General features: G+C 39.5%; 1 protein-coding gene across 2 annotated transcripts in view; it reads right to left on the reverse strand.

The window, feature by feature from the left end:
- TENM3 (teneurin transmembrane protein 3) overlaps positions 1 to 26,921 on the reverse strand; it is a 974,114-nt gene that overhangs the window by 145,168 nt on the left and 802,025 nt on the right. For both annotated transcript variants that reach the window (XM_081021657.1, XM_081021658.1), the window contains one exon: positions 24,669 to 24,878. In XM_081021657.1, the coding sequence (XP_080877783.1) occupies positions 24,669 to 24,878 (210 nt within the window). The remainder of the gene's footprint in view (positions 1 to 24,668; positions 24,879 to 26,921) is intronic.

Raw genomic sequence — 26,921 nt, forward strand, 5'->3', positions numbered from 1 at the left:
CTGTCACCTTAGATTTTAGCCTTTTTTGTTTGCCACCAGAACTCTGAAATAGCCTGCTCTTTCTGCCACATATGCTGAGCCTATGAATGCATTACTGCTGCAGCCTTATACTAGAAATACTTAGGGACAAAATAACTGACAACAACTAGTATTTGTTATACATTAGCTGCATCCCTGTTAGTCCATAGCTTTAAAAAAAAATGTAAATAAGGATGCCAATTGTGTTGGGCAGCAAAGGAACAGGAAAGAGCACTATCAACAATCACACAATAAACTGAACAATTCCCCAGGGAATTTCTCTAATAATGCCACGAGAACATGCGGGAAGACGCACATTTCAGCAGATGGAAGCATCACCAAACACTAATGCAGAACTGTCACTCCTAGACATTGAACAATTCCTAAAATATTTATTAAATTTCGTACATAAACAAATAAGAGCAAGTTTGCTCTCAGTGGTGTGACTGAGTTTAGAACTGAGTAGGGTAGCCTACTAACTATGGGGCCACAAGACAAGATCATTAACATCACTTGAAAAGAATGAATTGGGGTGGGCGTGGGTTTTTGGGTTTTTTTTGTAATTTCAATCTCACAGAGATGGAGAGTTTTATGTCCTGCTGATCAGAACCTGTGAGAAAGAAGTAGACACAGGGATGAAAGAAGGCCCATTAAAACAGTATTAATAGCTGTTGGAGTGGGAAGGGAAAACCATATTGGGACAACATGAAAATATTATCCCAAATATTATCTGCTACATTTTATTTTTACAGTGACTTTTAAAACAACTTAGAAAACATTTATGGAATCCTAACTCAAATTCAGTTATGCATTCTCCATAGCAAATACTTCTAATGGGAAATGTATGAGCTGGTAACCCAGAAAATGTAAGGAAAGTCTGTGCCCACTCAAGGTGTATGAGATACCTCCATCCCTCCCCCACAATAGAGCTAGGCTTCACTTCATTATAGATATCAGTCTACAATGACAGTGACAGTGACAGTGTCACAATCTTTCCTTCTTTGGATTCTTCCCTCTCCTGCACAAGTAGCCAAGTCATGCTGATTCTCCTTTCAAACACCTAGCCCTTTCCCTCCACCCAGATCTTGTCAGCTCTTGCCTTCATTATGGCAGCATTTTCTCAAGCCTGTCCTACCCTTTACTGCAACTATGTCTTTTCACAAAACATCCCAGAATTCCACTGCCAAGATCATTTAACTGTCTCACCATACAAATGTGACACCCTTCCTTAAATCACTGAATTGGCTTCCCATACCCTTCCGCATCCAACAGAAAGTCATTGTCCTTGCAGTTAGAACTCTCAATACCCTCACCCTCTCAATCTTTCTGCCCTTGTATCCAGAAATATTTCTTGCCATTTTCATTCCTCTTGGTTCTACCACATTCAGTGTTCTCTACATGTGTTAGACATGTGCTAAAATTTCTCCTGTGGGAATAAAGGTTAGCTTTATTCTAGCCAAGGTTAAATTAAAGTATTTAACCTTGGCTAGAATAATGTCCTAAATAAATCAAGTTCGCGCCATGAATGAAGGAACAAATATATGTGAAAAACCCCAGGAATGTTTTTTTAGACAGGGATGCTTCCAAAGACAAAAGGAAATAACGCTTGGTTTACTAAACAATACATTTAGCTACATTACAGTAGCTTTAAACGTTTTGTTGAAAACAAAGATAGGCAAATGAGACAAGGAAAGAGTAAAGGTAAAGGTAAAGGTACCCCTGCCCGTATGGGCCAGTCGTGTCCGACTCTAGGGTTGCGTGCTCATCTCGCTCTAGAGGCCGTGAGCCGGCGGCGTCCAAAGACACTTCCAGGTCACGTGGCCAGCGTGACGAAGCTGCAGCTGGCGAGCCAGCACCAGCGCAGCACACGGAAACGCCATTTACCTTCCCGCTATAAAGCGGTCCCTATTTATCTACTTGCACTTAAGAGTGCTTTCGAAGTGCTAGGTGGGCAGGAGCTGGGACCGAATGACGGGAGCTCACCCCGCCGCAGGGATTCGAACCACCGACCATACGATCGGCAAGTCCTAGGCACTGAGGTTTTACCCACAGCGCCACCCGCGTCCCCCAAGGAAAGAGTAAATGAGAGCAAAGAAGAGTAGAAACTAAAGCTTCCAAAATTGCTCTGAAGATACTCAGTAGTCCTTTTGCTCGTTAATGACTTTAATTAAACTCTGTGAACATACAGGTGAATCTGACACTTTTTAGTGCGGGAACAAAGCAATGCTGGTCACAAAAACAACTTCTTTACTCCACTACCCATCAGGTGTTTTCAGATATCAATTCTAGAAATGGGTATGCCTTTCAGTTTCACAAAAGATGTTCATTCCTTTGAATTAATGTGCCTTCTAGTTTAACAGCATGATGCATTCAGTAATTTCAAGTCAGACTAAACTTTAAAATGGCAAGGTAATTAAAACAAATTCCACCTTCCAGATTGAATCTATTTCAATTCAAGTAACTGAGCCCATTTTAAACAATGAAATGGCCATCACCTCACTATGCAATTGCAATGTCTATTATCTGGGGACTATGAAAGAAGATTAAAGTAGAGGTTTGCATCTTTGCATACCATTTTAACTTAAAAGAAGAGACAAAGGACAATAGGTAGAGAAATGTCTCCAAAATTGGTCTGAAGGAAGAACGTCTTACTAAATTATTTCCTTGGAAAGACCAAGAACATAAATAGCCAAAAACCCCTACTTAGGCTGCAATCCTCTACAGACTTTGGGGCTAATTTCTGTGTAGAAATGTTTATGACTGCATTATTAATATATTTGAAATTCTTCAACTACGCAGAAGTTCTTGTTTCTTAAAGATATAGGGATGGAATATGTATGCCCTTCATTATTTGTATTTCATTAGTCAAAATCAGGCTGGCTGCATGAGCTTCACACCAATCTTAACATCCACCTATTGGAGAACCACCCTCAAGTGTTTCTCTTTCGTGCAGGTGAATGTTAACGTCAGTTTGAAGCTAAGTATGAACACGTGTGGCCCAGCCATGCAATATTAAACTTTTCTTTTTACTGTGAAGCTTTAGTCCTAGGGCAGAGACTGCCAGAACAGATAAGAGATAGCGAGATCAGAGCTCATGACTCAACCCTGTTCATGCCTGCACTCTTTGATTTAGGAATCACACTGGATGAAACATGAACCAAAACCCAAAACGTGTGGCATCTAGGATAACCCCCTCACTGTGTACAACTGTTAAACAGTACAATATTGAAGGAAATAGTCTTCATTTATATTGTCATTAGAATTCACAGGCACTGATGTCTAAATTCAGTCAATTAAACTGCGATAAAAAGTTTTACATATTTCATGAAAGGAAGATAAACTGACATGATCATATTAACTCTCCTTGTCTCCATGAACTCAAAGACAAAAATGAAACAATTTTAAAGAAATGTGTACTTATAATATCCACACATTTTACAATGGAGTTTACATTTGTTTCCTTACAAAAAATGTAAGGAGCCTTTAAAAGCCCACCATCATTTAACTGGTAAAATGAAGTTCATGATTTTATAGGACTGGCAGAAGAATCACGTACAGGTGTTTCTGGCCACTATAGAATCCTGTCATATTGACAAAATAGCAATACCTATGAACACCAAGAAAGGCTACAAGACTTAAAAAGAAAATAGAAAAATAAGAAAATCAATTTAATGACACACTCTCATGTAATCTTATCACAACCTTATCACTGTCTTTCTCCCTTGTGCAATGGGCAAATTATCTCATAGTACATTAAAAGTAACAGCTCAAAGAAATGGTATGTTTTAATGGAAATTATAGGTTTAAGAAACTGGCTGCACTTTGGCGACTTATTTCAACTTTCTTATTTAATAAAACTTGCATTAAATGCTATGAAAATAATAATATAAACAAGGAGCACAGGTTAAACCCCATTTTCACTTGCAGCATTAAAAAATGATATACAGTAATTCTCAGAGTAAGTAAATAAGTGGTGGAGGAGAAGAAATAGGAGAAAAGTAGTGATGCCATTTAGCAGGGGAGTGGGGAAGGATAAGGTTATTTCTAATGTTTTGGAAACAGAACTGTTGAAGGTTATCCAAGAGCTTAGAAGGGTGCAGATATGTGATCCTAGAACACTATGACTAGCTTGTTCTACCAAATGCCTAGAGGGTTCAAAACTAACAGCAGGAGCCACTTTTGGTAAAGAACTTCATCAAACTGCAGGTGATGTTAGGTGTGGGCAGATAAAGACATGGCTGCAAAGGAACAATTAATTGTTCCTGGCAATCACTGCTGGGATTGGCTGCACTATAGAGTTTCCATAGTGCAGCTGATCCCTGGCTGAAGAGGAGTTAGCCCTGCCCATCTGTCTCAATGGCCCACTGGGATGGGAGAGCTCAGAATTTGTTCTGCTGGCTGAATCCTCTTGCCTATTTTGGGGGGTATATGCTACATGCTAATTCCATTCATTGGAACATCTGCTATTTATTTATTTCCTAAAACTTATATACTACTTGATTGTTGTTGTTTTTTAAAAAAACTCAAAGTGTTTGGAAACAATATGATTATTGTAGCAGCTAGTAAAACATAGGCCTGGAAATAATTTGTAGTGGGGAAAAAAGAAAATGCTAAATTAGAAAACCATGATCCATCTTTTAAAACGGCACAAACAATGCTTTGTAGATTTCATCTATCATGATATTAAAGCCTATATCAGCCTAGTGAATAGCTCCATAAATATATTAAATAATCCACTTGGGCCACAATCAGTGCTCCCCCCCGGAGGTACTCAAGGGTACGCAGTACCAGCACATCTTATTTTTGGTTAAAAAGTGTGGCACTTACTGTAAAACCTTCATGGTGAGTGCCATCACCTATTTTTCTAAGAAAAAACCCACTGGCCACAGTTATCTATGCTAATTATTTGTGACCAATATAAAGAAAGAAAGAAAGAAAGAAAGAAAGAAAGAAAGAAAGAAAAGGTTATCTACTTGTATGTAAAAATTTTGAAGCTCCCTTCCTTGTGGCAATTCTTACTTACCATAAGCTATAGTGGGGCTGTTTATAACCTAGGATTATGTCAAAGTAGTGACTTCTGACACTTCAGCAAGAGAGGCTAAGGGCTGTATCCAAAAGTGTAGTTCCATTAGCACAAGGACATTTGGTTGCGCAATGAAGCTTCTCCTTCTTCTCTTCTGTCATGCAGTTTTCCGCAACCCTATGAAGCAGATGTGCAGGAAAGCTTGTACGACACGTGCGGAAAGTAGACTGAGGGAAAATTCTATTGCAGAAATGCAAACCCTTGTGCTAAAAGAATTACTTCATTGGATACTGCCCCATTTATTTATTTTAAATACTTTAATGCCAACCTTAAGCAAAACGTCTAGGAAAGCTAAAACTAAAAAAAGTAGCAGATAAAAGTAGCTCACAAAATTCAGCGGAACACATAAAATGAGTCTGCAGGCAGCTTATGATAGCAGAGTTAGCACCAGACAAGCCTCCTTAGGAAGGGCAATCTACAGATGGAGCATCACAACCAAGAAGGCCCTTTCTCCAGTCACCACCCATCTAACTTCAGGGTGCAGGGACCCTCCAGGTATGACAGAAGGGATAATGGAAGCTCATGCAGAAGCTCACCCTTCATTGTGAACCCAGCTTACAATTATAACAAAGTCTTGGTTCATTTTCTAATAGGCTCACAAACATTCAGCTCTCCCAGTTCACTGACCTAGGTATGAATACGGTATATTGGAATGCATCCCAGTGACACTGGACATGCCTGAAGAAGCTAAAGAGTGCCCAGAATTAGCACTAGCCGGCCTGCACCTTTCACAATAATAGGGAAGAACAACACAGATGGTTGGTAGAGAGCTTCTCTAGATGTTCCAATATTTTGAGCTTCTGCAGAGAATTCTGGAGAAAAAAAACGAGTTTTCTCAAGAGTAGTCTTAGAACAAAGTTAACTATGGTGTGAGGTAGAGCTATAGTGCCTATTGGTTCATAAAAGACTTGCCGTTTTGAAGAAGATTATTTCAGTTCATGGGAGCTATGTTTTCAGCCAGTCTAGGCAAGTCACGTGATTCCTAACTGCCAGGCACTAAGCTGAGCTGTCTCACAAATAGCTTATGAAAAAGCTGTGATCGCAAACAAATGTCAAAAGCTGTTATTGAATTCAACTCAACTCAGTGCACTAGAGTCTCAAGGCATAAGAATCTAAGAAGAGACCTGCTGGACCAAAGGCCCACCTATTCCAGCATTCTGTTATCACAGTGGCCAACCAGATGCCTATGGGAAACCCACAAGCAGTATACACATTATTTGTGATTCCCAGGAGCTGATGTTAAGACACATACTGTCTCCAGCACTAGAGTAGCCATGGAGATAGCCTTATCATCTATGAATTGGTCTAACCCCCTTTTAAAGCCTCAAAGTATGCTACTATCACTACATCTTATGGGCCTGAATTCGATAGGTTAACGATGTATTGTGTGTAAAAGTATAACTTCATTGGATGACCTAGGTTATATAGAATGATTATAGGGAACTGCAGCCTGTAATGGAGCGAAAACTCACTGTCTATATATATGTATATATATTTACATACATGTTTCATTTCTTTTACAGGGAGAAACTAATATCAATAAAGTGAAAACATGATATGCCTATTTCAATTATGAAAAAAGATGCAATAGGTATTTGTTATGCAGGTCTTTGTCAGGAAGTGGTATGAGCTGGAAATTTGGATTTCTCCCAATTAAATAGCTGTCCTAAGGCAGGCACATTTTGAGAAAATCACCTTTTACTGAAAAGTTTGTATTCCATTGAGAGTTTTAACAAATGCAATTGAGGAGGAAATGCAAAGGACATAATAAAGGGGGGGGGGCAATAAGAAAAGCAAAAATAATAAAACAGAGTTTCTAAAAAGTCTACAAAATGTTTTTACGAAATAATGAAATATAAATTAAGAAAAATAGGTTGCAATGGGGAGCAAGAGAAGAGAGGGGAAAGACAAGATATGGCATTTCTTTTGGGAAACTCACTATTTGTAGTATACAAGTGATATATACCGTATTTTTTGCTGTATAAGACTCACTTTTCCCCCCCTAAAAAGTAAGGGGAAATGTGTGTACGTCTTATGGAGTGAATGCAGGCTGCGCAGCTACCCCAGAAGCCAGAACAGCAAGAGGGATCGCTGCTTTCGCTGTGCAGCGATCCCTCTTGCTGTTCTGGCTTCTGGGATTCAGAATATTTTTTTTCTTGTTTTCCTCCTCCAAAAACTAGGTGCGTCTTGTGGTCTGGTGCGTCTTATAGAGCGAAAAATACAGTATGTGTATGTTGTGAAGTGAAGTCACTGGCCAGAGCTGATCCTCTTACAGTGATATCCTATACATGCTTACTCAGAAATAAGTTCCACTATGCTCCATGGGAATCCCAAGTAAGCACGCACAGCAATGCAATGCTAATAACTTAATCACTCCTCTTAGGCAGAATGTATACCTTGCTACCTGTGTCCATTATCATTAAGAAACGGAACATTTCACAACAAGCTACAGTGAAAGAATTCCAGCGATGCCTGTGGCTGAGCTGGAACTGGGACCAACTGGGGTTTCCGGAGGGGAAACCTGAATTTTGGCAGTACAGAGAAGACAATCAGGTATAGGTCAGCACCAGTGAGAACTATCTACCAAGCACTTTTGCTGTGCAGCCTCCATTTTGACGAGCTTATATTTCACTCTGTACTAGTCCTGCTGAAATGAGCGCAAGTTGCAGGGCAGTAACATTTATGTGGTGTTGTTTATATGAAAGCAACGGTTTTTCATTTGTAGTCTTGTAATTTATCTGGATTCCCATAATAAGCTGCATATAGCACAACTTATCACAGGGGCTGGTAATTGCCAGTTGACCAGCTTCATTCACACACACGCTCAGCTGCCAATTTCCCTCCCCTCTCTGCTTTGGAAAGTGGAAGACAGTAGCACACAAATAAGAGGAAGAACCTTTTCACTGGAGCACTCCATCTCTATTCATGCTTGTAAGAAGCTGTGGTCTCTGTCGCCTTTAATTCCAGTCTTCCCAGAAAGCAAAGCTAGGCAGAAAGAGACTGATGTGTGAGAATAAAAGAAGGAATTCTCTCACTGGCTTGTTCCCAGACTCAATGAATCTACCTTCCCTGATCACATTTTCTTAGCAGGAGGGAAAGTAGCCAGACTGAATTGTGCCAGGGAATGGAGGGTGTGAAGGAAATGCACATGTTTTGCTACACAAGAATTATGGTATTCTGAGTTTGGATCAATCTAACTAGCAAGCTATATACAGCCCCCAGAGTATTGGCACATTCTTTTCACAGCAAGATATGTGGCTCTAACAAAGAAATGACTTTGAAGAAGAAGGGCTATGCAGATAAAGGCACACTCAGTTGTCAGTGGCTCCCATTAAGTTCTGTGGAACGACCCAAATAAGTTTCTCTCTGGAAAGCAGCTGGAAGGATGCAAAACCTGATCCTCACCATAAACGTCATGGCGACCACTATCAGTTTCTCCAAGTGCATCCCTTTGCTTTTTCTAAATAAGATGAAAAGGCATTCTTTGAAACTGTTGTTTTCTTCTGATCTGAGTCTCAAGGGCAGATTAATAGCCTTTTTACCCCTAAGCAGTATTAAGTACCAGCCTATTAGAGTTACTCTTTCCCCAGGAAAAGAACAGGGGGTGAGGGATGGGGACTGCTGGAAGAACTATGTATTAATATCTAAACTCCTTTCATCTGGTGTCCCTACCTATGAATAATTAATTGACCTGCTATCCCATGAGGATCCATCACATCATCTTGCCACGTATCCGTCATTGAATTGTCCCATACCCATTGGATGTAGAATTATTTTCCCGAAGCTATATGCTGTTGCCAGAAGAGGAGGCTGAACACTAAGCCCAGCAAAGCTCACTTAAGAGCAGTCGGGGCAGGTTCTGGTTATGAAACAGGCTTGAATGGCTGATTCTGGAGTCCTAACTCCAACCTCCAGCTCTTCATTTCATCTATTTTCATCAATTTGCATAACATGTGAATGTCTACATTTATCTCAAGGGATAAGAACTCTCTTGAACTTGATGTTGTTTCCTGCTTCTTTGTGTTCTTTCTAAATATCATGTGGGCTCAGTTCAAGCATGATCGGACTAAGCAAAATGGAGAATACTTCCTTATTCAAAGATTGATGAGCTAGCACAATGGGAGTCAGACAATAGCAGTCTGGTTCCCATGCTGCAGCAATAATACTGGCTACAAGTAATTGTCTCTTATCAACATAATGTCACATAAATGTAAGATACAATTTTTAATGACACAGTCAATAACCATTTTGCAAGGGGGTTCCGTTCTGGCCCCCACATGCATTGGCCGAGCACATACAAGCACACTCCATCCCTGTTCCTTCCTTTTAGTGATGTTAGATCACTTCTGAGTTCGGCACTATGTGTGCATGGTAGCGTGTCTTTCAGATGCGCATTAATCGGTCATTGCCTGTACAGTCGTACCTTGGAAGTTGAACAGAATCCATTCTGGAAGTTCATTCAACTTCCAAAACGTTCAGAAACCAAAACACTGCTTCTGATTGGCTGCAGAAAGCTCCTGCAGCCAATTGGAAGCTGTGGAAGCCCCGTCGGACGTTCGGCTTCCAAAAATAGTTCGCAAACTGGAACAGTCACTTCCGGGTTTGCGGCGTTTGGGAGCCAAAACGTTCGAGAACTAAGCTGTTTGAAAACCAAGGTACGACTGTACTGTTAAAATTAACTCTTCACAATATAGAAGGCACAGCGGGTTAGAATAGAGAAGAACAAACTTTAATGGTTAAAACTAATTACATATTACTAATGTCCATTGAAGAAGACTTGAAACTAGTAACTGTAAGATGCATTGTTTTGTGAATTAACTAAGGAGAATAGCCACAATCTAAAACATCACTAATAAGACTCTCCTACAAAACCGTAGTCATGAAGAGAAAGTCTCTTCAGTATAGCAGTGCAGCAAAGAGATTTCAAAGCTAATATAATTTTTTGCATTTCTATCCTGCCCCATTTCATAGGATCAGTGTAGGTCATAACCTCATTCTAATATTACCGAAATGCATCCTGAGGTAATATTTCATTTTAAGGAATTAAAAATGTAAGATTCTTGAATTTTACTTTTTGGCTATATACGGTAATTATAAACCTCTGAGAGGCCGTAGCTAAGCCAGTGGCAAAATAATTTTTGTTTTTTTCATTGAGACAGCATTTCTCAAAGGACTACAAATGATTTACAACAGAGCAGTCCCACAGAGAACATTTTTACTCCAGTACATATAGTTTAGGGATTGCAGCTAACACTATAGTCTTGGAGCATTCTATATTTATCAACCAGAATTTTCTACTCAAAGGATACATAGCAGCTTTAAGAAACACCTTTTGGATTTGTCGTTTTTATCACCTCCATCTAGAGTGCCTGCTGACAGATCAGCACCATGTCAGAAATGGGCGAAGAACATGAAGACATGAAGTGTAAATTTCATGAAGTCTGTTGCTCCTACTATGCCATATATTTTTGGCCAGTAAGACAATATAAGTACTTGGTTTCAACACCCCATGTTGTGCATCTCATCTCAGTAGCAATTACAGCAAGAGTCCAGCTGTAAAAACCTGATGGAGATGCTGTGCAGATTCAAAGAATCAAAAGCACAATTCATTAGAAGTGCTTCACTTGGTTTCTGAAGCATTTTCGCTACAGGCACACACTGGCAGAGGGGTTCAAGGTCATTCTTATTCTTGCCTTTTTCCTACTCAGCAGAGGGCAAGCTACTGGAAAGCAACGCAGAAATGGAAGATTACTACAGATACAACATACAATTGTTCATGAAAGAGTGTTGGGGTGTGTGGAAAAAGCACAACACAAAAGAAAGAAAAAGAGAGACCTTGAGCTCATTTTTGAATTAAGCACTCTCTATTACAAAATAAAAATCGGCTATTTTAATACCATTTATAGCAAACCATACTGAAAGCTATCTGAAGCAACTAAACTATTCATAAAAACACTGCAGTCACATTTTTTGTTCAATAATAACCAAATTATGCTACTTAATATTCAGATATCATAACAATAACCCTTGATAACACAAAAATCAAACGTGTTGACTGCACTCTTTAAAGGATTCAAGAAACACATGCACAAAATGGTTTTTCACTGTTTCACTATAGGACTGCAGTCTGTGCCAATGTAACAAGGCTGCTGTTACAATTAGCAGTATTCTAGACATTTTAATCATGGCAAAGCTGATTATTCTTGGTAAGCCTTACTCTCTTTTTTTTCTTCATGCAATCAAAAGCTCCAATTAGGTTTTTCACACCAAGTTTTCTTCCCTTAAAATTCTGCCCTTCAGTATGTGGGTTATGACTTGAACTTAGCTGGGTTTCACTACCACAACAACTCTGCCTTTTGGGGGGGAGAGGGAAAGGAGAATAAGAAAAAGGAGGGAACCTATAACAATATATTAAAGATAAAAATAATATCTCATATATAATTTTTATTACGTATGTTTGAGTTTTTAACATGCATTTTTATGTTGTGAATCACCCTGAGATCTACAGATAAACAGTGGTATACAAATGGAGAAAAAGTATGTTAAGCCTGGGTAAGAAAAACCTGATATGTGACATGATAGACATCTTCAAATATCTGAAGGGCTGTCACATGGAAGATAGAAGAAGCTTGTTTTCTGCTGTTCCAGAGGGTAGGACCCAACCCAATGAATTCAAATTAAGGACATTCTGATTAAACATTATGAAGAATTTTCTGACTGCTAGAGCTGTTCAACGGTGGCATGGACTACTTCGGAGGGTGGTGTACTCTCTTTCATTGGAAGTTTCTAAATAGAGGTTGAATGGCCATTTGTCGGGGATTCTTTAGCTGTGACTAGATGACCCTTGGGGTTCCTTCCAACTCTACAATTTTTTGATTCTATGATTCAGTTGTAAGACTGGCTAAAATTTGTGGTTTTATATGGTGAACAAAGTAGAGGACATACAAAAAATATTAATTTTCAACTATTACACAAAACTTTATATATATATGTATGTAAATAATGACATGGTTCAAATGTCTCTTGTGAACTATGCTATTTAGAACTCTTACTAACTTCTCATCTTCAAGTCAGAATATCTTAAGATTTCAATCACCAGGGCGCAAGCTTGGAGAGTGTGCATGGAGGTCCTGGGCTGCTAAGACGACAAGACCCCCCTCTCAGCCTCACTGATGTAGTTCAAAGGAAAGCAAAACAACACATTCAGCACCAACCTGGCTACAGGAGGTGCCAGAAGCAGGCATACAAGATGCCATCCAACCACCTTTGGGACTCTACTCCGTATGTGTGTAGGATTTGCTCCTTAGCCTTTTGTACTCAATAAGGCAGTCAGTATGGATTTTTCCTCAGGGTTTACTTCTGAAAACTTTCTCACGAATGAGTATAGCTGAAAGGGGGTGGAGGTTTAGGATCAGAGTATTCCTTCTCCTAGATGGACTACCTTCCGAGATTGATGAGCCCCATCTGCCCCTCAATTCCATCTATAGCACATGCAGAATCTGCCTTCTTGACCGTTAGACTTGCTATTGGTCTTATCCACTCAATCAGGCAGAATCTGTCTTTGCATGCAGGAGACAGACAAATCCCTCACTCACGAGGGTTTGAGACACATCAGGTAACCTCACCTGTTTTAGCCAACCAGTCAAAGCAATTACCTGGGGTGTGGCCACTGCTGCATGCTGACAGCTTCTAGGAGATACAGATGAGAGTGGAGACCAGTGGTGGATGAACTACCCAGATAGAGCATGGTCTGACCCCCACCAAAGGTATTTCCCCTCCCCTAACACCCCATACACCCCCTCAAGGCCAATATCTTCATAATTTATAAACATGTTTTTTTTAAGGACATGTAACTACTCTCCAAATGCAATTACCTAAATTTGTATCCTCTGTGTGTGCATTTAATTTTCATGAAATTATATTATTTCTTATTTATTTCTTTATTTTAATATGCTTTTTATTAAATAAATAAATTTTTGTTTTAAAAAACCCCAAATGCCTCTTTGTATATGCCACCAGTGGCTTAAAAATTTGATAACAAATTCAGGTTATGGTGGTATGCACTGATCCTAGCAGTACTCCTGTAAAGGTTAGAGATGGTTAAGGGTGAGGGCTTGGGGTAAATAATGGGGGAAGAGAATGCTCGATAGAGGAAGGATTAATTAACATATATACCAGATCTAACAAGATAATACCCACCTGCTGGTAAATTTTGCAAAAGTTGGGAATGCTCCAGCCATCATTAAGCATTTAGTCCTCCTGATTTCAGTAGGAGAAATAGGCAAGTTCATTAACTGTTTGAAATCAGTGAGTCTTAAGAGTGCTTAAGCTGGATTGTCCCATTTGTTTCTAACCGCTAATATTCTGTATTACGGTATTGCAAAACTGGAGAATCAATTTATGTCAAAATCAAAATGGCTTAAGTGTTCTTGCAAGCAGGCTACCACTCAATTCACTATAATAAATTATCACATTTTCCTTTTCTTTTGGCTTAGAAAAGCTATTTCATACTTATGAATTCCAATGATCAAAATAATTCTGCCAATTACGGTGTTCCATTCTGCTATGCATAGTCAACTATGTAATGCAATAAACTATGCCTGAATGGTCTGTTTACCCCACAGCAAGTTACAAGGAAAACTCTTTCCCCTTAAAGGACTTGTCTCTTTGAAATGCACAAACTGGCAAGAAGCCAAGGGAAGCTGGTGCTTAAGAAACCAAGACTGAGCAGTGCCTGTGTGCATTTCAATCTCAGCCAACCGCAGTAAATGTTATTGGAGTTTTTGTGCTGTAAAATTGCTGCTTTCATGCCCATTGCATCTGACAATAGGAATCCTTGATCTAGCATGAGGGAAGGAGGTTGATGTGCCTTCTAGTCAAAATTCTGCATTCCTTAAAAACCAGGGATACTACTTCAGTGTGCTCTTAATGGGTTAGTGACAGCAAGATTCATGTCAATGGTACATCCGGACAGAGAAAGATACTAAATGGAGAAGTCTTTTGTAAGAGATGGGGAAGAGCAGAAAATTTATTCTTTTAAAGTTACCCTGAAGCTTTAATGGAAGAAGGGAATACATTCAAAGGCAAAGGTTGCTGAATGAATAGCTGAAATCTTTTGCAGCATCTTGAAAGCTTCTATTTCAATTTGCAAAGATTCTTGCTAGAATTTGGGTTCAGACTTAAAATAACTTCTAATGATGCAGGGGCAGATCTACTACAAAAGCAATGAAGCTTAAGCTTCAGGGGCCCCAATATTGGAAGGGCCCCAAAAGCGACACTGGTCCATCTTAATTGAAATAAACGGGTCCAGTAGATTCAATTTGAGTCACTCAACTCAAATAGATTAATTTTGGAGGGATATATTTCCACAATCCCAAAGTTTGAGAGTCAGTAGTGCAGATGTTGCAAAGGCAGAGCGTTGTGGCAAATTGGCCGTTCTGCACTTAAATTCTTTCTATATATTGTCTCCGGAAAATGACACTGCAAAGTTCTCCAATTATGAAACTGGACGTGAATATGTGGCTAGAAAAACCAGAAAAAGAATAATAGAATCATAGAATTGTAGAGTTGGAAGGGACTACAAGGGTCATCTAGTCCAACCCCAGTGACTTTGACAGGCGAGAAAATTCAGGACAGCAATTTTAATCAAAATCTGAGATGTAGTAGGGTTGTTGTTTTTAATGTGGTGATCTGACATGGAACAACCTCACTGAAGAAGATAACAGGGGTTACCCAGACCTCATTGCTGGTTGAGAAGGGTCCCCCATAACAGTTCAAGCTTCAGGGCTCCAAAAGCGTAGGTCCGCCACTAATGATATGCAACAGGGATTTGAAAGCTGTGGCCCTCCAGATGTTGCTGGACTCCCAACTCCCATCAGCTCCAGCCAGCTTGGCCAGTGATCAGGCATGATGGGAGATGTAGTGCAGCAATGTATGGAGGCCCACAGGTTCTTCACCCCTCATAAGCAACTATTTAAAAAATCATAGGTAAAAATATAAGATTTAAAAACTAGTTTCATTTTCATTTTGGTGACCCTAACCAAATTTCACCACTGTCAACACATTCAGCAGGATTTTAATATTATATTATTAATCTGGGAGAGGTATGACCTTAAACTAAGCAATCTTATTAATAATGCACAGTAAGCTGAAATGTTGCAAGCCTGCTGAAGTGGTTTGCTGTACATGTATTCTCAATGCTATTTAGTCCACTTTTCAATAAATACAATCACAGTAAATACAATCACAGAAATAGATACAACAATGAATGGACAGAATTTAAGTACAGGTAGGACTTGAAGTAGAATGTTTAGGACCTCCACAGAACCTATCCAGTAGAAAGAAGAAGTCAGCAAAGGCTGATAAAATTGCACATTCTTCCAACAGGATTTCATCCAAAGACACATTTATATTCACTTTGCCCACACCATGCATTATTTTATAAAACTCTCACTGCCCCCATCCCCTTTTCTAAACTTAAAAAATCCTAACTGGCATAGTAGTCTTTCCTTGCAGGAACCAGATTTGACAACAGAACCATATTTTTATATAGGAAGCTGCTATGGTCATATAGAGAGCAGAAGGTAAAGAATCCTATTTATGAAACAAAGTGAACACCCCTTCATACACCCCTATCATATCCCTCTTATTCTCCTTTAACTCTCTCTAACTTAAAAAACCCTCTCCCTAAACTAACAACAATACCAACAACAACTGTCGTAAACGTTCCTCATAGGGAAACTGCCCCTTTCCCATGAAGGATGGACAAAATGAATTACACATTTGCAAAGCAGAAAATGTATGGAATCCACTGTACAGGATGTGGTGATGAGTACTAGCTTAAATGTTGGCTGGCAGCACCAGGCAGCATGGCTGGGCAGCTGCTCCTGGCCTTCCTCCTCTTTCACCCACAATGCTACTTCTGGTTCCTCCGTTAGTGTCACTACATCCACTTCATGTTCATTGTTATGTGTGGAAAGGTCCCACCCACTAGCCTCTATACCAGTAGTGGACTTTTACTGACCAGGAGGATTAGAGATAGGAGCTGGGGGGGCACCTATTGCAATGGGCATGGTCTTATGGGCATGGTGCTAATGGAGAAATGAAGGCTGAAGCTTACCATGTTTAAGAAGAGAAGAAGAAGAGTTTGGATTTGATATCCCGCTTTATCACTACCCGAAGGAGTCTCAAAGCGGCTAACAATCTCCTTCCCCTTCCTCCCCCACAACAAACATTCTGTGAGGTGAGTGGGGCTGAGAGACTTCAAAGAAGTGTGACTAGCCCAAGGTCACCCAGCAGCTGCATGTGGAGGAGAGGAGACACGAACCCGGTTCACCAGATTACAAGACTACTGCTCTTAACCACTAAACCACACTGGCTCTCTGCTTAATGCTTAATGGCTTTCAAAGTGGATAAACCAAATATATACAGCCTCCAGGTTTCAGTACCATTTGGGGCCAAAAGGTGGTATAAAATGTTTATAAAAAGAAATGAACAGGAATACTTTTTTTTCACGCGTTGTTGACCAGAGTTAAACAAACATTAATCCGGACTTCCCCAGTTCCGATATAACGGGAATGCTTGTATTAATCTAAACTGGGGTCTTTGTGCCAAAGCTTAAGAATGGCGGAAGCCTGGTCTCATTAACAGGCTTATGAAGCCTACAATGATTGTCCAAACCAGGCCAATGTGGGTGTGAGTGTTCTCTTAAAGCTGTGAAAGCCATAATCAGTAAAGAAATAATTGGTCTTGGCTTCTCTCTCAGGTAACATATTTTTAAAAAAATTTTTTTTTTAAAAAAACTGGAAAGCAAATATAACCTACAGCTGTTTGTTATAACCAATTGCCCACCACTTTGTATAATTTGATTTTGGTAGGGATAGGTTGAGATGATGGGGAACTTTAATTTGCTCTTGGCAGAAGAACTGAATGCTTAATTAAACCGAACAACTGTACATTTTATTTCACATTAGAGGAGCAATGCTGACAGGTTTTTGGCAGGATGATTAAAAGAAATATATATATATGTATGCTAGATTCATCAAATTAAAGATCAGAATGAGATCAAAAATAATTTGGCTGGTACTCAGGAACATTTGTTGACTTTTAAAAGCCACTCCATTTTCCTCAAGCATGTTGAACAGAGAAATTAGTTGAACTGTACATAAAGGATATTGACCTCCTTCTTTATTGTCTGGTTTTGTATGAGGGGGGATTAAATGCCTTTATGGCTAGATACTGAGAAATGCTTCAAGCATTCCTGTGCTAGTGCTGTGTATAAATCATAACAAATCAGTGGGCTTAGATGAATACAACATGCATTTTTGCAAAATGTACATGAACAAGCTTGCTTCATATTTACTGAGGGGTTTTCCCCCGTTAAATTGTTGTGTTTGAATAAACATCTTTGTAGTGTATAAACAGTTTTACCAAGATGCCTGTTATTCCCATTCTAAATGTATTTACTTGAAAGTAAGTGCCACTATTCACAACTGAACTGTCATTAAAACAACTGTGTTTAGGGCTACCGTCTAAGTGTTATTTTGTCTACACTAAGGGATACAAGGCGGGGAGAGAGAAAAAACGGATGGGAAATAATGTAAGAACATGAATAGGTTTGCACAGAATGCCAGGGTTATGGGATAAATGTTAAACCTCAGTAACCTCAGCAGATAACCTTTGAATCTTCAAGTTCAGTTTCTGTTAGACTGAGTCTACATGTGTTTGTTTGCTGATGATCTAACCAATTCATCAAAGAAAAAAAGCAAAATATGTACTCTTGTTTAAGCAGACAAGAAACTAACAGTGAAAACATGTACACCTCTACTCAGAAGAAAGCCCCAATGAATTAAATGAGACATTTCCAGGTAAATGTGTACAGGATTGCAAACTAAAAGAACAAGTCTCTTCTTTCTGTGAATTTATATAACCTTTACACCAGAGCATCTATGACAACCATCTCTTTCTAGTTGGTTTTTGATAAGCCTTACTCTGTAAGCTACAGAACTAGTCAACCACCTCCATTGCATAGGAGATGCTTGAGACCTAAGTATTGCCTCTTCCTATGCAAGCTTGCTTGTTCTTCTAAGTCTCTGCAGACATTCGAAAGGTGACCCTGGTAAGAAACCTGCCAAATTGCAGACAATTCAGTCCAAAGGCTTTGGTGCTAGACATTATTTAAATTGTTTTTGCTTTGGGGAGAAGTAAAAGACATTCATTGAAATGTGAAAACACTTCCTCTGTGTACAAGCCTGATGAGCCAATCACAATGGAGCTCTCCTTCAGCTCTCCTCTATCCCCACCTACTGCAACATGCTTGCAGACATTATTCCTGCTTTCAGCAGTTAAAAAACAAAAGTCTGGATTGCTGAGGTGTCACAATGTGCTTCAAGAGCCCCCACTTTGATTCGCACCACCTTGTACAGATCCCACTTCAACTCTGACAAATAAACTCTGCTTCACCTTGGGATTCAGGACTGATCCGGATGCAATGCACCTCCGTAGTATACGGTATATTTTATATGCTTTATATATAATAAATGAAGAGAGTACATACTGCTGTATAAAATGATTTTATAAATCCGCCCAGATTGTCCAGTTCGCCACTATTACTGCTGGTTGCTGATGCATGCTAAATTTGTATTTATTATTGTTGTTTGATAGGTAAACATATATTTGCCTTGCCTAGCACAGCACTTTGTCTTATGAGGCACCTGGATTACTCAACTCTGCTGGTACGCTCCAAGTTCAAAACATGCTAATGTTATTGGAGTCAAATATTGTGTGATAACAAAAAAAAATGTACGTTTCAGGGGTGGTAAGAAAAATACAAATTTAAACAACGATTAGAGCACTGAAAGAACACCACACATAAATGCCTCACTATCATATTGTTCATTAAAATTATATATACCTATTTACACATTTGTCAACTAATGTTGCAGTAATAAAATATAGGTGCCCTTATACTAGAGAAACCAGGCCACCTTTTGCAACGATGCACTGATCAGAAATTTCTTCTTCTTGTTTTAAAACTTAGGAAGTGATAGCACTTTTTTCATTTCCCTCAGGAAACACACTTGCACTGTAATATAATCCACTGGCAGAAAAGTTTCCTTACTATCCAGCCTACATTTTCTCTTCCTAAATTTTATTGCTCACAAATAAATTATATGCAATGCACAGGGATATATCTTCCACTCTTGATGTTCTGTTTCTTCCCTGTCCATTTTTAGCCAGTATGTGCAATATATATCCAGCCTTTCAAAGATTTCCATGTGTATCAACCCCTTCATCTTCATGGTTAGTTTTTTTACACTTTAAAATTGATTTTTTTTTATATCCCCTCTTCCTCTTAAAGGAACCTGGGGCAGAAAAAGTATCTAATAAAAATGCAATTAAAGATAAAATGAAAACATATTTTAAACATTTAAAAACTGTTAAAAACACTTAGAAATTGCTTTGTGGCTACATATTATATTTTGAATTACAAATCATTTCATTTGTATACTTTGAAATTTTTCTTTCTGCTTACTATCCTTACGCATTAAAACAATAAAAAACCCAAAAGCATAGAAATCATGAATAAAATATACAATAAAATATGCAACCATTTAAGGAAAAATGGCTGCTTTTTATACCATGATTCCCATTTTTACATACCACTGTAAGAGTCCGCTTGACAGCCACACGACATGGAAACCTTAGCCCTGTTGAGACATTCAGCCTTATCAGCCTTAAGGTTGAATACAGAGCCAAGACTGTACATGCCAGTCCAATGCTTCCTGCAAGTTAGGTGCACCCACTGCACCATCCAAATTTCACATGCCTCTCACTAATATCCGAAGGGGACACCTAAGCATATTCATCCTAACATGCTTAGAAGTTGCCTCATGATCAGGAACCTTGATAACACAATGAACTTGGGGACACCATCATTTCCCCAAAAAGGTTCTCCTTTTTTGTATGTTGGGAACATTTTCTCATAACACAGTATAATAGGATACCTAGGGCCTACTTCAAATTAGCTGCTTAAAAACTTACACCCATAATAAATATGGAAATGTGGGTGTTTAAACTCACTATTACCACACCTCTATTTGAAACCCTAATGTGGAGTTGCTAGTGTGGAATACAGCATGCCAGAACATACACTGCTGTCCCACAAAAATATCATATCCCACCTGAATCAACTATTAGCCCTGCCAATGGCAGCAGGGAGGAGATGATTGTTGCTGTCATTAGAGATGAAAAGATATATGTTTCTTTGAAGTTAATTTCCTATCTGAATATTAACTGATTTTTAGTTGGGTAGTTATGTAAATTTCAAGATATCAAAAAGGATGTGATTCTGTCACTAATATTGCACACACACACTTTTCACACTCGAAAAATGCTCAAACTCACACTCTGCAAAGGTCAACTTGTACAATGTGCTCCTTAGCACAAACAGGACCTGGGAATTATCAGCTCCTTCCAATCATGAGCCCTGTTTGTCCTTCTCTGTGCTTTACTTTTCCTAAAATGTCCCTAAACATATCAATGAGGCCTATCTCACTACCGGGCAATAATTACATTATTTATTATTATTATTAAAAACACAAACCTTCATAATTGCCAACATTTAACTGCTGCCAAGCAAATAAATGCATAATGCAACGGCAAAAAAATGTGTGACATATTTGGTCTTAGAAGGTTGGCTACATAAATAATTTATATATTTGCACAGTGAAGCAGCTGTGTCAGGAGGCAGCTACTGGGCTGGGAAGCACTGGCAAGGTATTGGAGGTCAGCGGTGTATGCCAGGCAGCTTACTTTGAGCTAATCCTGTTGCCTTCATGTGTTCATGGAGGATAGATACATGGGTGGCGCTGTGGTCTAAACCACTGAGCCTCTTGGGCTTGGCGATCAGAAGATCAGCAGTTTGAATCCACTCGACAGGGTGAGCTCCTGCTGGTCTGTTCCGGCTCCTGCTAACCTAGCAGTTCAGAAGCATACCAGTCAGCACAAGTATATAAATAGGTACCGCTGCGGCAGGAACGTAAACAGTGTTTCCATGCGCTCTGGCTTCCGTCATGGTGTTCCACTGAGCCAGAAGCAGTTTAGTCATGCTGGCCACATGACCCATAAAGCTGTCTGTGGACAAATGCTGGATCCCTTGGCCTAAAGGAAGTTAAAGGCTGCACCCCATAGTCGTCTTTGACTGGACCTAACTGTCCAGGGGTCCTTTACTTTTTACCATGGAGGATGCTGTCCCACTGGCAGCACTGGGCTTTTGTAAATGATACAGGAGAGAGGGTGCTTCTCTGTCAGCAAAATGTCTTGGGCTAGCGCTGGTTGTGTTTAAACATTACGGATTAGAATCATAGAATCATAGAATCATAGAGTTGGAAGAGACCACAAGGGCCATCGAGTCCAACCCCCTGCCAAGCAGGAAACACCATCAGAGCACTCCTGACATATGGTTGTCAAGCCTCTGCTTAAAGATCTCCAAAGAAGGAGACTCCACCACACTCCTTGGCAGCAAATTCCACTGTCGAACAGCTCTTACTGTCAGGAAGTTCTTCCTAATGTTTAGGTGGAATCTTCTTTCTTGTAGTTTGGATCCATTGCTCCGTGTCCGCTTCTCTGGAGCAGCAGAAAACAACCTTTCTCCCTCCTCTATGTGACATCCTTTTATATATTTGAACATGGCTATCATATCACCCCTTAACCTCCTCTTCTCCAGGCTAAACATGCCCAGCTCCCTTAGCCGTTCCTCATAAGGCATCGTTTCCAGGCCTTTGACCATTTTGGTTGTCCTCCTCTGGACACGTTCCAGTTTGTCAGTGTCCTTCTTGAACTGTGGTGCCCAGAACTGGACACAGTACTCCAGGTGAGGTCTGACCAGAGCAGAATACAGTGGCACTATTACTTCCCTTGATCTAGATGCTGTACTCCTATTGATGCAGCCCAGAATTGCATTGGCTTTTTTAGCTGCAGCGTCACACTGTTGGCTCATGTCAAGTTTGTGGTCAACCAAGACTCCTAGCTCCTTTTCACATGTACTGCTCTCAAGCCAGGTGTCACCCATCTTGTATTTGTGCCTCTCATTTTTTTTGCCCAAGTGCAATACTTTACATTTCTCCCTGTTAAAATTCATCTTGTTTGTTTTGGCCCAGTTCTCTAATCTGTCAAGGTCGTTTTGAAGTGTGATCCTGTCCTCTGGGGTGTTAGCTACCCCTCCCAGTTTGGTGTCATCTGCAAATTTGATCAGGATGCCCTTGAGTCCATCATCCAAGTCGTTGATAAAGATGCTGAATAAGACTGGGCCCAAGACAGAACCCTGTGGCACCCCACTTGTCACTCTTCTCCAGGATGAAGAGGAACCATTGATGAGCACCCTTTGGGTTCGGTCAGTCAGCCAGTTACAAATCCACTGAGTGGTAGCATAGTCAAGACAGCATTTTACCAGCTTCTTTACAAGAATATCATGGGGCACCTTGTCAAATGCCTTGCTGAAATCAAGGTAGGCTACATCCACTGCGTTCCCTTCATCTACCAGGCTTGTAATTCTGTCAAAAAACGAGATCAGGTTAGTCTGACACGACTTATTTTTCAGAAATCCATGCTGACTATTGGTGATCACAGCATTCCTTTCTAGGTGCTCACAGACTGTTTGCTTAATGATCTGCTCCAGAATCTTCCCTGGTATTGATGTCAGACTGACTGGGCGGCAATTATTTGGGTCCTCTCTTTTCCCCTTTTTGAAAATAGGGACAACATTTGCCCTCCTCCAGTCTGCCAGGACTTCGCCTGTTCTCCAGGAATTCTCAAAGATGACTGCCAGTGGTTCTGAGATCACATCTGCCAGTTCTTTTAATACTCTTGGATGCAGTTCATCTGGCCCTGGAGACTTGAATACATCTAAACTAGCCAAGTATTCTTGTACTATCTCCTTAGTTATTCTGGACTGTGTTTCCTCTGCTGAATCATTTGCTCCAAATTCTTCAGGTCGGGCATTGTTTTCTTTATCGGAGAAGACTGAGGCAAAGAAGGCATTGAGGAGTTCAGCCCTTTCTGTGTCCCCTGTTTGCATTTCACCATCTTCTCCTCTGAGTGACCCCACTGTTTCTTTGTTCTTCCTTTTGCTACGAACATACCCATAAAAGCCTTTTTTGTTGCTTTTAACCTCTCTAGCAAGCCTGAGTTCATTCTGTGCTTTAGCTTTTCTGACTTTGTGTCTACACATGCTGGCTATTTGTTTGAATTCCTCTTTGGTGGTTTCCCCCCTTTTCCATTTTTTGTACACATCCTTTTTTAATCTTAACTCAGTTAAAAGTTCTTTAGATAGCCACCCTGGCTTCTTTAGGCACCTTCCATGTTTCCGTCTCATTGGTATTGCCTGACATTGTGCTTTTACTATCTCCCTCTTAACAAACTCCCAGCCATCATGAACTCCCTTTCCTTTTAGTATTACTGTCCATGGGATCTCACCCAGCACTTCCCTAAGTTTTATGAAGTCGGCTTTCTTAAAGTCAAGAAATTGAGTCCTAGTATGCTTGGCTGCTCCTTTCCGCTGTATAGTAAACTTCAGAAGAGCATGATCACTCGCGCCTAATGATCCTTCCACTTCTACCCCACTAACCAGGTCATCAACATTGGTTAGGACCAGATCTAAAATGGCTGTTCCTCTTGTTGCTTCTCCCACTTTCTGGACAATGAAGTTGTCTGCAAGGCCAGTGAGGAATCTGTTTGACCTTATGCTCTTGGTTGAGTTTGACATCCAACAAATATCCGGGTAATTGAAGTCCCCCATTACTACTATCTCCCTTCCTTTTGCATGCTTGGCCATCTGTTCCAGGAAGGCATCATCTATGTCCTCCGTTTGGCTTGGGGATCTATAGTAAACTCCCACAATGAGGTCACTGTTATTCTTCTCTCCCTTAATTTTGACCCAAATGCTCTCACTTTGGCTTTGAGGTTCTAAATCTTGGATCTCTTCACAGGTATACACATCCCTGACATATAACGCCACTCCTCCTCCTTTCTTGTCTGGTCTGTTTCTCTGAAATAGATTGTATCCCCCCATTATTACATTCCAATCGTGGGACTTATCCCACCAGGTTTCAGTGATGCCTATTATGTCATATTTAGTTTGCTGTACCAAGAGCTCAAGCTCATCTTGTTTATTTCCCTGTGAGTTTACGAAGTCCATTTGGTACAGGCAACTAGAGTATATTTTTACAGCAAAGCTGAGCTAAATGACATACAACTGGAAAAGAAACATCTACAAAGCTAGGCAGGTATTGACTGCAATTCTGTACAATTAAGAATCAATGTTTCCTATATAATGAAAACGCTACTACATCTCAATTAAATTAGGACTTTTTCCATTAAATATGTAAGTAAATAAACAACAAAAAGTGATTCTGTCTTCTTATTTTTGCTTGGTTTCAACAAAGTAAATCTACTTGTGCTTTCACATATGCACTCAAACAACTTCGCTAATATTTCATTAGAATGAAGAAACAGGATGAAAAAAAATAAAAAGTGCACTTAAACTATGGACAAGATGTGCTGATCTTACCATGACCTGAGGCAAAAACTGAAACAGGACCGGTCTGTACTAGATAAGAGCTGGCAGTATAGTCCTCATCAGTGTCAGAGTCCTGAACTGGCTGGATAGCACTAGTACTTAGCAACCATCTCTGGTTGTCATGGAGATTAGGTGATGGAGGAGGGGAATGTAAATGTTCAATAACGGATTGACTAGATGAAGAGGATGGCATGGGAGGACCTAAGGAAAAAAATAAAAATATTTTTTTTTAAAAAAAATGGTTAGGGTTGTATGAGTGACAGATCAAAAAACACTGTTTACATCCTTCAAATTATATCTATTTATAAAAGTTTAATAAATCATGGTCAAACAAAATGATAGCACATAATGAAAATGTTCATTTGAAATTCATGATGCTATGGATAGCTTTTGGTATTGACACTGTATATATGATGCTTGTTTTCCTGAACAACATAGCTTTTAGAACCTAGTTGTATATAACAGCAGAACCGGATAATTTAATTATTCAGTTTCACTTTATTTTAATATTAATTTAGAGTTTTAAAACATCTCTGACTGCAAACTTTGACTCAATGGTTCTGCTCTGGTTTCAGAGACTAAGTATTTGCATAGCCCACTTGCTTTAATCTATTTCTTCTTTATTGTGTCTGTAGAACAGAACAGAGCACTTATGAATCTGTAATCCTGTACAGGACAAACATCAGTATGTTTTACAAATAGATTGCAAGGCAGAAAATGACAGGAAGTGAATATGGATTTTATACTAGCAATAGAATACTTTTTCTTTCCAATATAATAATTTTTGAATGGCGGGGGTGGGGGAAATACCTATACATTTGACAAATTTTTTTGCTCAGACCCTTATCTCCTTCAATAGACAATGCTATTTTCCCCCTTTAGGCATGAAGAGACTGGCCTATATTTAAGAAACCTAGAGATCCATTTTCACAAAATTCCATGTTGCTAACATACACGAATAATTTTTCAGATTTCATTGTATAGATAACAATTGATAACTATACACTGATCCAAGTTGAAATCCCACCTTACACATGGACTCATTGATCACATATTCAAATGTCTTACTTATCAAAGCATGTAATTACAGGTAGGTAGTCATGTTGGTCTGCCGTAGTTGGAAAAAAAGAATAAAAAAAAATTTCTTCCAGTAGCACCTTAGAGACCAACTAAGTTTGTTATTGGTATGAGCTTTCGTGTGCATGCACACTTCTTCAGTATTTGAATTACAAACTTAGTTGGTCTCTAAGGTGCTACTGGAAGGATTTTTTAAATTTTGTTTTATCAAAGCATGGTTTAGTGTGACATGAATGAACCGTAGCAAGCCTTGGGATCACATGCTTCCCTGTCTCCTCCCCCTCTGCGGCTGCAAGGAGTTTGGAGGCTTCTGTTTTAAGTCACCCAGAGTGATATGTTATGTGGAACTATGGTTAACATTAACTATGGCTAGTTCAAATAAGCCAACTAGACAAACCACAGTTTAAAGATGTGTTTTATACTAATTAGAGCAATGTCAACCACAGTTTAAGTCCAGATGGCATGAAAAATCACAGTTAACCAGAAGTGGAAATGAAAGCTTCCAATGTCCTCCTTGAAGATGTATGGAAAGAGGGGAGGAGTATGTGGCATTTGATCATGTCCATTAGAAGATTTTGGATGTGTCACTCTTGTATTCAATGTCCCATCTTATAAAATGGAACAGTGGCCATCTACCATATTGTCTTAGCCTTAGGACATGACAGAAGTAAATCTAAGTATGTGTGTATATGCAGACTATAAAGTTACACTTCAAAAAGTTCATCAAACATTTTCTGTTAAAACAGGATCATATGCAGCTGAGCCAGAAAAAAAATGCATAGGTAATATATTATACCATAAAATGGCCAGATTTCAGGCATTCTCTTCTCTCTATAACACAATGGCTATGTAATAAGTGACTTTTAATTATGAATCCATTTTATATTATAGACCCCCTGTATGCTATCCAACCTGCATAACTTGGCACTGGCATTTATCTCTCTGCTGGATACTAGAGCCTTCTGCAGTCAACCTGTGGTGACAGTTATCTCTTAATTAAAACTCTACATGCAAATAGCATTACTGAAAAGTGCTGTAGCAGAGCGCACACAAAGCACTATTATTTGTAACGGCACAGACCTTGTTATCTTCAGTTTTAATACTGGGCACCAGTGTACTTAGTGCAAAGTTCTCCCTCTGGGAAATATGCTTAAGAAATTCTTATTA

The sequence above is a fragment of the Podarcis pityusensis genome, assembly GCF_964106645.2.
Source record: "Podarcis pityusensis genome assembly, chromosome: 9".
Classification (NCBI taxonomy): domain Eukaryota; kingdom Metazoa; phylum Chordata; class Lepidosauria; order Squamata; family Lacertidae; genus Podarcis; species Podarcis pityusensis.